At 48.6% G+C, this 13,656-nt stretch overlaps 1 protein-coding gene across 2 annotated transcripts in view; it reads right to left on the bottom strand.

Moving 5' to 3' along the window:
- LOC137532233 (von Willebrand factor A domain-containing protein 5A-like) overlaps positions 1 to 13,656 on the bottom strand; it is a 473,069-nt gene that overhangs the window by 91,111 nt on the left and 368,302 nt on the right. For both annotated transcript variants that reach the window (XM_068252513.1, XM_068252522.1), the window contains exon 20: positions 8,019 to 8,096. In XM_068252513.1, coding sequence (XP_068108614.1) covers positions 8,019 to 8,096 — 78 coding nt within the window. The remainder of the gene's footprint in view (positions 1 to 8,018; positions 8,097 to 13,656) is intronic.

Below are 13,656 nucleotides of genomic sequence, written 5' to 3'. Positions count from 1 at the left end.
CACCAGAGACTGGTCTCTGCTCTGTATAGTGACCACCAGAGACTGGGCTCTGCACTGTCTAGTGACCACCAGAGACTAGCCTCTGCACTGTATAGTGACCACCAGCGACTGGGCTCTGCACTGTATAGTGATCACCAGAGACTGGGCTCTGCAGTGTATAGTGACCACCAGAGACTGGGCTCTGTACTGTATAGTGACCACCAGACACTGGGCTCTGCACTGTATAGTGACCACCAGAGACTGGGCTCTGCACTGTATAGTGACCACCAGAGACTGGGCTCTGCACTGTATAGTGACCACCAGAGACTGGGCTCTGCACTGTATAGTGACCACCAGAGACTAGGTTCTGCACTGTATAGTGACCACCAGAGACTGGGCTCTGCACTGTATAGTGACCACCAGACACCGGGCTCTGCAGTGTATAGTGACCACAAGAGACTGGGCTCTGCACTGTATAGTGACCACCAGAGACTGGGCTCTGCATTGTATAGTGACCACCAGAGACTGGGCTCTGCACTGTATAGGGACCACCAGAGACCGGGCTCTGCACTGTATAGTGACCACCAGAGACCGGGCTCTGCGCTGTATAGTGACCACCAGAGACTGGGCTCTGCAGTGTATAGTAACCACCAGAGACTGGGCTCTGCATTGCACAGTGACCACCAGAGACTGGGCTCTGCACTGTATAGTGACCACCAGAGACTGGACTCTGCACTGTATAGTGACCACCAGAGACTGGGCTCTGCACTGTATAGTGACCACCAGAGACTGGACTCTGCACTGTATAGTGACCACCAGAGACTGGGCTCTGCACTGTACAGTGACCACCAGAGACTGGACTCTGCGCTGTATAGTGACCACCAGAGACTGGGCTCTGCACTGTATAGTGACCACCAGAGACTGGACTCTGCACTGTATAGTGACCACCAGAGACCGGGCTCTGCACTGTATAGTGACCACCAGAGACCCGGCTCTGTACTGCATAGTGACCACCAGAGACCGGGCTCTGCATTGTATAGTGACCACCAGAGACCGGGCTCTGCAGTGTATAGTGACCACCAGAGACCGGGCTCTGTACTGTATAGTGACCACCAGAGATCGGGCTCTGTACTGTATAGTGACCACCAGAGACCGGGCTCTGCACTGCATAGTGATCACCAGAGACTGGGCTCTGCACTGTATAGTGACCACCAGAGACTGGGCTCTGCACTGTGTAGTGACCACCAGAGACTGGGCTCTGCATTGTATAGTGACCAGCAGAGACTGGGCTCTGCACTGTATAGTGACCACCAGAGACTGGGCTCTGCACTGTATAGTGACCACCAGAGACCGGGCTCTGCAGTGTATAGTGACCACCAGAGACCTGGCTCTGCACTGTATAGTGACCACCAGAGACTGGGCTCTGCACTGTATAGTGACCACCAGAGACTGGGCTCTGCACTGTATAGTGACCACTAGAGACCGGGCTCTGCACTGTATAGTGACCACCAAAGACTGGGCTCTGCACTGTATAGTGACCACCAGAGACCTGGCTCTGCACTGTATAGTGACCACCAGAGACTGGGCTCTGCACTGTATAGTGACTACTAGAGACTGAGTTCTGCATTGTATAGTGACCACCAGAGACCGGGCTCTGCACTGTATAGTGACCACCAGAGACCGGGCTCTGTACTGTATAGTGACCACCAGAGACTGGTCTCTGCACTGTATAGTGACCACCAGAGACCGGGCTCTGCACTGTATAGTGACCACCAGAGACTGGGCTCTGCACTGTATAGTGACCACCAGAGACCGGGCTCTGTACTGTATAGTGACCACCAGAGACCGGGCTCTGTACTGTATAGTGACCACCAGAGACCGGGCTCTGCACTGCATAGTGATCACCAGAGACTGGGCTCTGCACTGTATAGTGACCACCAGAGACTGGGCTCTGCACTGTATAGTGACCACCAGAGACTGGGCTCTGCACTGTATAGTGACCACCAGAGACTGGGCTCTGCACTGTATAGTGACCACCAGAGACTGGGCTCTGCATTTTATAGTGATCAGCAAAGACATGGCTCTGCGCTCTAGTGACCATGGCTCTGCGCTCTAGTGACCACCAGAGACTGGGCTCTGCACTGTATAGTGACCACCAGAGACTGGGCTCTGCACTGTATAGTGACCACCAGAGACTGGGCTCTGCACTGTATAGTGACCACCAGAGACCGGGCTCTGCACTGTATAGTGACCACCAAAGACTGGGCTCTGCACTGTATAGTGACCACCAGAGACCAGGCTCTGCACTGTATAGTGACCACCAGAGACTGGGCTCTGCACTGTATAGTGACTACTAGAGACTGAGTTCTGCATTGTATAGTGACCACCAGAGACCGGGCTCTGCACTGTATAGTGACCACCAGAGACCGGGCTCTGTATTGTATAGTGACCACCAGAGACCGGGCTCTGTACTGTATAGTGACCACCAGAGACTGGGCTCTGCACTGTATAGTGACCACCAGAGACCGGGCTCTGCACTGTATAGTGACCACCAGAGACTGGGCTCTGCACTGTATAGTGACCACCAGAGACTGGGCTCTGTACTGTATAGTGACCACCAGAGACCGGGCTCTGTACTGTATAGTGACCACCAGAGACCGGGCTCTGTACTGTATAGTGACCACCAGAGACCGGGCTCTGCACTGCATAGTGATCACCAGAGACTGGGCTCTGCACTGTATAGTGACCACCAGAGACTGGGCTCTGCACTGTGTAGTGACCACCAGAGACTGGGCTCTGCATTGTATAGTGACCAGCAGAGACTTGGCTCTGCACTGTATAGTGACTACTAGAGACTGAGTTCTGCATTGTATAGTGACCACCAGAGACCGGGCTCTGCACTGTATAGTGACTACTAGAGACTGAGTTCTGCATTGTATAGTGACCACCAGAGACCGGGCTCTGCACTGTATAGTGACCACCAGAGACCGGGCTCTGTACTGTATAGTGACCACCAGAGACTGGGCTCTGCTCTGTATAGTGACCACCAGAGACTGGGCTCTGCACTGTATAGTGACCACCAGAGACTGGGCTCTGCACTGTATAGTGACTACTAGAGACTGAGTTCTGCATTGTATAGTGACCACCAGAGACCGGGCTCTGCACTGTATAGTGACCACCAGAGACCGGGCTCTGTACTGTATAGTGACCACCAGAGACTGGGCTCTGCACTGTATAGTGACCACCAGAGACCGGGCTCTGCACTGTATAGTGACCACCAGAGACTGAGCTCTGCACTGTATAGTGACCACCAGAGACCGGGCTCTGTACTGTATAGTGACCACCAGAGACCGGGCTCTGTACTGTATAGTGACCACCAGAGACCGGGATCTGCACTGCATAGTGATCACCAGAGACTGGGCTCTGCACTGTATAGTGACCACCAGAGACTGGGCTCTGCACTGTATAGTGACCACCAGAGACTGGGCTCTGCACTGTATAGTGACCACCAGAGACTGGGCTCTGCATTGTATAGTGACCAGCAGAGACTTGGCTCTGCGCTGTAGTGACCACCAGAGACTGGGCTCTGCACTGTATAGTGACCACCAGAGACTGGGCTCTGCACTGTATAGTGACCACCAGAGACTGGGCTCTGCACTGTATAGTGACCACCAGAGACCGGGCTCTGCACTGTATAGTGACCACCAAAGACTGGGCTCTGCACTGTATAGTGACCACCAGAGACCAGGCTCTGCACTGTATAGTGACCACCAGAGACTGGGCTCTGCACTGTATAGTGACTACTAGAGACTGAGTTCTGCATTGTATAGTGACCACCAGAGACCGGGCTCTGCACTGTATAGTGACCACCAGAGACCGGGCTCTGTATTGTATAGTGACCACCAGAGACCGGGCTCTGTATTGTATAGTGACCACCAGAGACCGGGCTCTGTACTGTATAGTGACCACCAGAGACTGGGCTCTGCACTGTATAGTGACCACCAGAGACCGGGCTCTGCACTGTATAGTGACCACCAGAGACTGGGCTCTGCACTGTATAGTGACCACCAGAGACTGGGCTCTGTACTGTATAGTGACCACCAGAGTCCGGGCTCTGTACTGTATAGTGACCACAAGAGACCGGGCTCTGTACTGTATAGTGACCACCAGAGACCGGGCTCTGCACTGCATAGTGATCACCAGAGACTGGGCTCTGCACTGTATAGTGACCACCAGAGACTGGGCTCTGCACTGTGTAGTGACCACCAGAGACTGGGCTCTGCATTGTATAGTGACCAGCAGAGACTTGGCTCTGCACTGTATAGTGACCACCAGAGACTGGGCTCTGCACTGTATAGTGACCACCAGAGACTGGGCTCTGCATTGTATAGTGACCACCAGAGACCGGACTCTGCACTGTATAATGACCACCAGAGACTGGGCTCTGCACTGTATAGTGACCACCAGTGATCAGGCTCTGCATTGTATAGTGACCACCAGAGACTGAGCTCCGCACTGTATAGTGACCACCAGAGACTGGGCTCTGCATTGTATAGTGACCACCAGTGATCGGGCTCTGCACTGTATAGTGACCACCAGAAACTGGGCTCTGCATTGTATAGTGACCACCAGAGACCGGGCTCTGCACTGTATAGTGACCACCAGAGACTGAGCTCTGCACTGTATAGTGACCACCAGAGACTGGGCTCTGCACTGTATAGTGACCACCAGAGACTGGGCTCTGCACTGTATAGTGACCACCAGAGACTGGGCTCTGCACTGTATAGTGACTACCAGTGACTGGGCTCTGCACTGTATAGTGACCACCAGAGACTGGGCTCTGCAGTGTATGGTGACCACCAGAGACTGGGCTCTGCACTGTATAGTGACCACCAGAGACTGGGCTCTGCACTGTATAGTGACCACCAGAGACCGGGCTCTGCACTGTATAGTGACCACCAGAGAATGGGCTCTGCATTGTACAGTGACCACCAGAGAAACCAAATTACAACATTGGTAAAATGCGCACAGATGTAGAGACAAATGGGTAGATCTTGCCCCCTAACAAACAGCATTTTAAAAAAAGTAATGCTTACATATGTAATACACTAATGCAGCTTTGACTCTCAAATATGGTAATTATTTATGAACTCCAGATATGAAAAGCAGCAATCATCCCCACATTTGAAAAGCTGCAGAAGTGCTAAAAATAAGGGTTCTGGTGGGAACCCCAGTTAAGAAATGCTGGGTAAGACAATGGCAGGGATTAGATTGTAAAATCCTCTGAGGCCAGTTAGTTACATGAATGCAGGGATTACATTGTTAGATCCTCTGAGGCCAGTCCGTGACTATAATAGCAATTTGCACACAACAGAGTTCCTTAAAGGATACCCGAAATGAAATGTGACATGATGAGATAGACATGTGTATGTACAGTGCCTAGCACACACATAACTATGCTGTGTTCCTTTCTTTCTTTCTCTGCCTGAAAGAGTGAAATATCTGGTATGTAAGTGGCTGACTCAGTCCTGACTCAGACAGGAAGTGACTACAGTGTGACCCTCACTGATAAGAAACTTCCCTTTTTATCTCTTTCTTGCTCTCAGAAGCCATTTTTCTGCTAGGAAAGTGTTTTATAGTTTGAATTTCTTATCAGTGAGGTTCACACTGTAGTCACTTCCTTTGAGTCAGGACTGAGTCAGCCACTTACATACCTGATATTTAACTCTTTCAGGCAGAGAAAGGAAAAAAGGAACACAGCATAGTTATTTGTGGGCTTGGCATTGTACATACACATGTCTATCTCATCATGTCACATGTCACTTCGGGTATCCTTTAATTAAATGCCACACACAGATCTGCCCTGGCCATCTGATGATTTGCGCTGGCCATCCCATGACACCACTGCTCACTTTCTGTATTTGAAGTAGATGGTGTGTCACCACACATCGCTATCCTCTCCGGGCCGCCACTGATCTGGAGGTCTAACTGAGTATGTGGGCGAGCAGCGCAGCCAGGGGCAGGGCCGGATTTGTTGAAAGGCCACAAGGCCAGTGCCTAGGGCGCTGGGAAGCCTAGAGTGATGTCCCAGGTGTTCCAGGTGTGTGGCTGTCTAATGTGAGCTTTCCGTGCGCTGTCCGTCTGCTGCTTCCGTCTGCCCACCTGCTTGCATCCACGGACCTGATCTGCAAATGCATTGCCACCTCTGCCTGTGACTGTCACGCCCCTCACTTGCTGCATTATCAGACCTCAGATCATCGCTGGCTGGGACTCAGTGTTGAGAGTGGAAAGCTGCCATGCAGAGTGCAGCGCTCTATACAGGAAATGACATCACCGAGCACTTCCTGTATTTGAAGTATACAGCGCTTGCTGCACTATGCACAACACCTCTCCAGTCTCCACTCTCTACACTGTGAGTCCCAGCCAGCACTGCTCTGAGGTATGATAATGCAGCAAGCGAGGGGGACGATAGTCGCAGGCAGAGGCAGCAATGCAATAGCAGACCAGTACTGTGGATGCGAGCGGATATCTTTTTTGGAGGAGAGCAGTTGAGTGATTGCTAAGTTCTCTGGGTGTGGGGGGAGGGGGTACAAGTAGTACTCCAGTGATGGACCCAAGGGAGGGGGCTCAGGTTTTTACACTGCAGAGGGTTCCAAGAATGTTCCTAAGGCGTACCTTGTATTGGGCCCCCACTCAGGACATCTATTCTTTATTATGATGTTTAGTTTTAGATTTCAACACCAAAGGTGAGTATAAATTGTGTATGTTGGGGGTGAGACGGTGAATACTGTCGGTCAGCGGCGGCTGGTGATAGTGGGCCTTGCTATTCGGGTTCGGCTTCGCATTCGGCAAACCTGAAAAATCACCCGAATTGTCGGGTAAACTTCTCATTCGGGGTCCTGGTGAGCAACCCTGCCTTATATCAATGAATACCAGCATCAATGAGATACTGGCTTCATTGACAAAAATCAATGTATTGCGTACACCCGTTACTTACTACAACACGTGTATGCCGTCTAAAAATAGATCAAAATAAAGTGTGGGGGACATGTAGTGGCCAAAAGTAAAATTGCACCTTAAAAAGTCAATGCTATTTTAAATACATTTAAAATAGCATTGATTAACTCCTTAACTTCCCTCCCATGGTTACCCAAATAAAACTAAAAAATAATAATAATAAAGTAACATTTAAAAAAAATTACATAAATAGTTAACTTAGGGACTAAACGTTTTTTAATATGTATGTCAAGATTATATATTTATTTTTGCAAAAAAAGTGCTTATAATAAGTGAAGGATGCAAAACTAAAAAATACACCTTTATTACATCTTTATTTTCAAATAAAATATTGTTGCCAAACATTGTGATAGGGACATAATTTAATTGGTGTAATAACCGGGACAAATGGGCAAATAAAGTACGTGGATTTCAATTATGGTAGCACGTATTACCGGTATTTTAAAACTATAATGGCTGAAAATTGAGAAAAAAATGATTTTTTTTTTCATGTTGTGTTTATTTTTCCAGTTAAAATGCATTTAGAATAACATAAGTAAAATAATTCTTAGCATAATGTACCATCCAAAGAAAGCATAATTGGTGGCGAAAAAAACAAGGTATAGATCACTTTGTTGTGATTAGTAGTGATAAAGTTATCGGCAAAGGAGAAGGGGGAGATCGCTAAAAGGTGAAAATTGCTCTGGTCCTAACGGGGAAAAAACCCTCAGTTGTTAACTTGTTAAACTGATACGCTTTTGAGAATTATGCCACCCAGTTTTCTCTACACGTGGAATGGTTTTCTGTTCCTTTCGACGTATTCTGTGAGTCCGATCCTATACTTGAATCCTGTGCAGGCCAAGCCCAATTCCAGGCACAACAGAGCCGTGCTTGTACAAATAAAGATATTCTCATTCTGGTTCTGAATAGGTAAGTATCGCTTTGCAGTGCACTCTGATACCATCCGTGAGAAAATCAGGACCAGCCTAACAACATTGGGAATAAACATGATACTCTGAGCAGAAAGTAACAAAATCTATTACCTCCATAATATGCATCCATTTTCCCACCTTCTTCACTGTCAGACTCAGCACAATCCAAACTCCGATGCATGGACTTCCCTGGGGAAAAACACAGAACAATCCAAAACTAAAAAGCTCTGTCTTACTGTGATTTTAATGGTAAAAACAATAAATGTAAACAACAGTTCAAGCAATAATGTACTTTTCATTTCTAATTTTATACCATTTCCTCATTTGTCTTCATCAGAGTCTGGGATATACATTGTATAGTGACCACCAGAGAATGAGTTCTGCACTGTATAGTGACCACCAGAGACCGGGCTCTGCACTGTATAGTGACCACCAGAGACTGGGCTCTGCACTGTATAGTGACCACCAGTGACCGGGCTCTGCACTGTATAGTGACCACCAGAGACTGGGCTCTGTACTGTATAGTGACCACCAGAGACTGGTCTCTGCACCTTATAGTGACCACCAGAGACTGAGCTCTGCAGTGTATAGTGACCACCAGAGACTGGGCTCTGCACTGTATAGTGACCACCAGTGACCGGGCTCTGCACTGTATAGTGACCACCAGAGACTGGGCTCTGTACTGTATAGTGACCACCAGAGACCGGGCTCTGCATTGTATAGTGACCACCAGAGACTGGGCTCTGCACTGTATAGTGACCCCCAGAGACTGGGCTCTGCACTGTATAGTGACCACCAGAGACTGGGCTCTGCACTGTATAATGACCACCATAGACTGGGCTCTGCACTGTATAGTGACCACTAGAGACTGGGCTCTGCACTGTATAGCGACCACCAGAGACTGGGCTTTGCACTGTATAGTGACCACTAGAGACTGGGCTCTGCACTGTATAGTGACCAGCAGAGACTGGGCTCTGCACTGTATAGTGACCACCAGAGACTGGGCTCTGCAGTGTATGGTGACCACCAGAGACTGGGCTCTGCATAGTATAGTGACCACCAGAGACTGAGCTCTGCAGTGTATAGTGACCACCAGAGACTGGGCTCTGCAGTGTATAGTGACCACCAGAGACTGGGCTCTGCATAGTATAGTGACCACCAGAGACTGGGCTCTGCACTGTATAATGACCACCAGTGACTGGGCTCTGCATTGTATAGTGACCACCAGAGACTGGGCTCTGTATTGTATAGTGACCACCAGAGACTGGGCTCTGCACTGTATAATGACCACCAGTGACCGGGCTCTGCAGTGTATAGTGACCACCAGAGACTGGGCTCTGTATTGTATAGTGACCACCAGAGACCGGGCCCTGCATAGTATAGTGACCACCAGAGACTGGGCTCTGCACTGTAAAGTGACCACCAGTGACCGGGCTCTGCAGTGTATAGTGACCACCAGAGACTGGGCTCTGCACTGTATAGTGACCACTAGAGACTGGGCTCTGCACTGTATAGTGACCAGCAGAGACTGGGCTCTGCACTGTATAGTGACCACCAGAGACCGGGCTCTGCACTGTATAGTGACCACCAGAGACTGGGCTCTGTATTGTATAGTGACCACCAGAGACCGGGCTCTGCATAGTATAGTGACCACCAGAGACTGGGCTCTGCACTATATAGTGACCACCAGTGACCGGGCTCTGCAGTGTGTAGTAACCACCAGAGACTGGGCTCTGCACTGTATAGTGACCACTAGAGACTGGGCTCTGCACTGTATAGTGACCAGCAGAGACTGGGCTCTGCACTGTATAGTGACCACCAGAGACCGGGCTCTGCAATGTATAGTGACCAGCAGAGACTGGGCTCTGCACTGTATAGTGACCACCAGAGACTGGGCTCTGCAGTGTATGGTGACCACCAGAGACTGGGCTCTGCATTGTATAGTGACCAACAGTGACTGGGCTCTGCATTGTATAGTGACCACCAGAGACTGGGCTCTGCACTGTATAGTGACCACCAGAGACTGGGCTCTGCACTGTATAGTGACCACCAGAGACCGGGCTCTGCAGTGTATGGTGACCACCAGAGACTAGGCTCTGCATTGTATAGTGACCGCCAGAGACTGGGCTATGCACTGTATAGTGACCACCAGAGACTGGGCTCTGCACTGTATAGTGACCACCAGAGACCGGGCTCTGCACTGTATAGTGACCACCAGAGACTGGGCTCTGCATTGTACAGTGACCACCAGAGAAACCAAATTACAGCATTGGTAAAATGCGCACAGATGTAGAGACAAATGGGTAGATCTTGCCCCCTAACAAACAGCATCTTTCAAAAAGTAATGCTTACATATGTAATACACTAATGCAGCTTTGACTCTCAAATATGGTAATTATTTATGAACTCCAGATATGAAAAGCAGCAATCATCCCCACATTTGAAAAGCTGCAGAAGTGCTAAAAATAAGGGTTCTGGTGGGAACCCCAGTTAAGAAATGCTGGATAAGACAATGGCAGGGATTAGATTGTGATATTTTATTAAGAATAATCAAAAAAATGCACTAGCATACACATAAATAATAATAAAAGTATGCGTAATGAGTGCGTAACATAAAAACTCCTCAATATAAAACACAAAATAAGGGTACTTTTCTTAGAAATATCACATTTATCAATATATACAGATGCACACATAACCTGATATAGGCCAAGCCTGTCAAGGAGGTACACATACACACACAATCATGCTAAACAGAACCTAAAAACACGGATAACACAGACCACCACCAAATCAAAAGTGACAACACCTACATTACAACAGTCATACATCTAAAACCACCAACATAAAACTACATTCAAATGACTCATACAGTAAACCATAGAGCTTTAACGTCCATAAGGATAGAACTGAAAATGATGTTGAAGACTGAAGACAAACAAAGTAACAAGACAAAACTTAAAGAAAAAAGTTACAGGACGGTGCGAGAAAAAAATAAAAAGGAAAATAATAAAAACCTCAACCAAACACATATATACAGGAACACAAAGGGATAACTCCTTCGTGTTTGCGGCCTATCTTCAAAAATAAATATAAAAAGAATCAAAATCTACAGTGGAGGAGTAAGAGACAGAAAAGACCCATCACCAAGAGAGACTCCACCAGGTTAAGGAGGCTTGATGTTCTGCCACGCTAGAGCCCAAGCTCCTCTTCCCAGCTTACGTCTCTCCAAGGACCGAATCTGCCCAACCTCACCGAGTATGTTGCTCACCACCACCTGGACAGGCAAGATTTTCTGTCTAATAGCTAAATCACACCGTGCTAACCAAGTGCATCGCCTAACCACTAAACTGACTATGTATAAAGTGCACAAATCATAACCCTGGCGTTGGTTGAAAGCTCCATATGCCCACTCAGCATAACTGAGATGCTCCAGAAATGGGATATTGAGGGCCCCACCCACCTGTTTGTACACCTCTACATTGAAGGGACACGACATCAGGAAATGGTCCATGCTCTCCTCGACACCGCATCCTTGTCGAGGACAAACACGTTCTATCACACTCCTGCACTTCATGTTCCCACCAACATAGAGCTTGCCCTGGAAAGTAAGCCAGGCGATGTCCCACAATTTATTCAGAATTCGCGTCGAGTTAAGCACTCGTAACCCCCCCTCCAAAATTGTGCCTGGGCAATCCCTCAAGGCCAGTGTGTCATGATAGTAAGAATCTATCACCCGAGCCAAGAGGGCTTTCCTCTCGACCGATCTGATATCTTCCACCGTCAATCCCCACTGCAATAATTTTTTCATACAAGGTATAACGTAGGCTGGAAGGTAGCCATGGTGTGCTCTCAAATTTTTCACTGGGCCTCCGCTCTTCCAACTCCCAAGGAAAGGCTCACACCAAGCTTGAAAAATAACCCAACTAGGCGGGCTCTCTGCAAGCATGTTACCAACATTGTACTTAATGAAAATCAGAGAGAAAAAGACAATCGGGTTGACCATCCCTAGGCCACCCTCCCGCCTAGTTCTGAAAGTAATGTTCCTGCGTACATGGTTCAGCTTGTTCCCCCAGAGCATCTGGAAGAACAAGCCATTGATCCTGGTATACAGGGATGCTGGCAAAATTGCAACGTAGCTGACGTATAACATGATTGGAACCAGATAGATTTTGATCAAGTCGACCCTTTCTCTAAGAGTTAAACTCCAACTCTTCCAACGTACTACTTTTGCGCTGACATCATTAAGTTTGCTCTCCCAATTTCGCAGGCCATAATCGCCTGGGCCGAATCTGATGCCAAGGATTTTTATTTCTGGTTGTGGCACAGGGAAGGAACCAGGAAGTTCGAAGGATTCTCCATCCTTTCCCATCCAGAAAGTTTCACATTTATCTGGATTGATCTTTGAACCTGATGCCAATGAGTACCGAGTGATCTCTTCGGCAACCACCAACGCCTCCTCTGCCCCTGAGACCACTACAGTAACGTCGTCAGCATACGCCAACACCTTCAGAGGCAAGACACCAGGGACGCCCACCGGAACCCCACCAAGCGTGCCGCCATCTAGCCTCCTTACGAAGGGGTCAATGGCAAACACATATAGCAGAGAACTCAGAGGGCAACCCTGGCGGACCCCAGAACTCACCTCAAAAGGCTGGCCTACCCATCCATTGATAAGCATGAAACTTTCAGCCCCTTTGTATAATGTCTGTAGCCAATTAACAAACCCACCCGGCAAACCATAAACGCAAAGCAGACGCCACAGATACTTGTGATTGACTCGATCAAAAGCCTTTGACTGGTCCAAAGTCAGCAAGTACTTTCCCCAACCTTCAGCCCTGCACCGCTCCAGGACTTCCCGGACAGCTAAAAGCGCTGAGAGTGTGCTCCTACCTGAAACAGAACAGTGCTGACGGCAGGAAAGTACATCCGTTACCTGGGACAGACGCCAGAATAAAACTTTTGCCAGGATCTTCCTGTCGATGTTGAGAAGGCTGATGGGACGCCAATTCTCAATCATCTCAGGATCACGACCTTTTGACAAGAGGATAATCGCAGATTGCCTCATGGAGGGCGGTAACTGGCCCTCGGCAAGGCAGTCGTTAAAAACACCTGCCAATTGAGGGGCCAAGATGGATATGAAAGCCTTGTAAAATTCGGCCGTCAACCCATCCGGACCCGGGGTCTTTTTCGGTGCGAGACCACCAATGGCCTTCGCAACTTCCTCTGCAGTAATCTCTTCTATCAAATCTGCAGCAGAAACATTTACATTTCCCAAGCCAGGTGTGGAAGCCATGAAGTCCTCCATCCTTGTTTGGTCAAGTGGCTTCTCTCCAAGCAGGTCAGCATAAAACTCTCTAGCGATAGATAAGATCTCCGACCTGGACTTTGCCAGAGACCCCGATCCATCCCTGAGACCATTGACTGTCTTAAGCGCTGCACTTTGTTTGTAGCTCTGGTAAGGGTCAGGCGAGTGGTATTTCCCATGATCCCTCTCCAGAACCAAAGAAGCCAGCCGATCATACTGCTGTTGCTTGAGGCGAAGTTTGACCTCAAAGATCTCCCCCGGATCTCCGCCCTCAGAAACGAGAATGTTTAACCTCTCCCTTAGTTGCTGGTAAGCAATGTTTTTATCAATACTTCTACTTAACGCTAGACCCTTGAAAAATTTAATCACACGCTTTTTGACTAATTCCCACCACTCAGACCTACTATTAAAGCAGTCCAGGATGGAAACCTGTGCATGAAA

This window comes from Hyperolius riggenbachi, chromosome 1 (assembly GCF_040937935.1).
Source record: "Hyperolius riggenbachi isolate aHypRig1 chromosome 1, aHypRig1.pri, whole genome shotgun sequence".
NCBI classification, from domain to species: Eukaryota; Metazoa; Chordata; class Amphibia; order Anura; family Hyperoliidae; genus Hyperolius; species Hyperolius riggenbachi.
Note: the sequence above shows the minus strand (reverse complement) of the source record. Positions and strands in the feature narration are given on the sequence as shown.